Below are 991 nucleotides of genomic sequence, written 5' to 3' on the forward strand. Positions count from 1 at the left end.
CAGAGCTCCTGCAGGGGCTGCACACGGACTTTGCGCAGGGGGGTAACCAGTACCTTCCTTGGGGAGCTTAGGTAATGTTCCAACAGCTTAAAAAGACAGTCAAAAGTCTCTTTGCTGCCATCCAGGCTGAAGCGCCCAGTCTGAAAGTTTATCCGGATGCTGGTGGGCCCAGTCGCAGTCTTAACGCTGATGGCAAAGAAGCAATTCTTTTGTGTGCTGTCCCTGATGAGGAAGGTGCCCTCGGGCTCAGACTTCAGCTTCTCGTGGGCAGCACTGACAGTCAGAGGTCCCCAGTAGAAGCCACAGGCATCCAGCAGGCTGCTTGCTCGAGTGATGCTGCTAAAATCCGCCTGCGAGCGAAAGGTTCGGAAGTGCGTGTTGCTCTGTGCCTGCACAGTGCTGGGCCGGCCTGGGCCGTGGTAGCCTCGAGCCTGTGAACGATCCCGTGCTGGAGGGTCAAGTAGACGTCTTGGGTCCGCTGCAACTGCATTATCTGCTGACACCTTGCTGTGCGCTACCATCCTACAGCCTAGACCAGTGGATGCGGTCTTCCATAGCGTCAGTGGCTACGGCAGGGCAGCTTTCCAGCAGCTATTCTGAAATGCCAAAGAGAGACACAATGTGAGATCCCCAGAGAAAAGCAGCTGCAATCTCTGAATGACCAAGTCTTCCATTCACATGCATCCCACCCATTATAAAATAATAAAATACTCATTTGCCAATTTACACTGGGCAAGCAACTGCTCGATTTCTGACAAGATTAGCAGTCTATCACTGTGGCAAAGTCCAAAGCTCCAAAAATATTTAGCAAGGATCATTATCTGCTGGAGAGGATAATGCAATTTCCCTGCTATAAGCCCACATAAGCATATCAGGACCTAGAGAGAATCAAACGACAGGACCCTTTCTTCCCCTCACTGAGAAGTTATCTTGTGTATACTCCATCAGATTCCCAAGTTGTTAGAGAACAAAGCAACAAAGTTTTCCAACA

General features: G+C 50.5%; 1 protein-coding gene and 1 long non-coding RNA gene across 2 annotated transcripts in view; one reads left to right on the top strand and one right to left on the bottom strand.

Moving 5' to 3' along the window:
- LOC118451949 overlaps window positions 1–991 on the top strand; it is a 38,868-nt gene that overhangs the window by 6,081 nt on the left and 31,796 nt on the right. The window lies entirely within an intron of this gene.
- SOCS1 (suppressor of cytokine signaling 1) overlaps window positions 1–991 on the bottom strand; it is a 2,480-nt gene that overhangs the window by 320 nt on the left and 1,169 nt on the right. The window contains exon 2 of the mRNA XM_009635465.2: window positions 1–596. This exon is cut by the window's left edge and continues 320 nt beyond it. Within this exon, the coding sequence (XP_009633760.1) occupies window positions 1–521 (521 nt within the window). The 5' untranslated portion in view covers window positions 522–596. The remainder of the gene's footprint in view (window positions 597–991) is intronic.

Source organism: Egretta garzetta, unplaced genomic scaffold, assembly GCF_000687185.1.
Source record: "Egretta garzetta isolate BGI_Z169 unplaced genomic scaffold, ASM68718v1 scaffold153, whole genome shotgun sequence".
In the NCBI taxonomy this organism is placed as follows: Eukaryota; Metazoa; Chordata; class Aves; order Pelecaniformes; family Ardeidae; genus Egretta; species Egretta garzetta.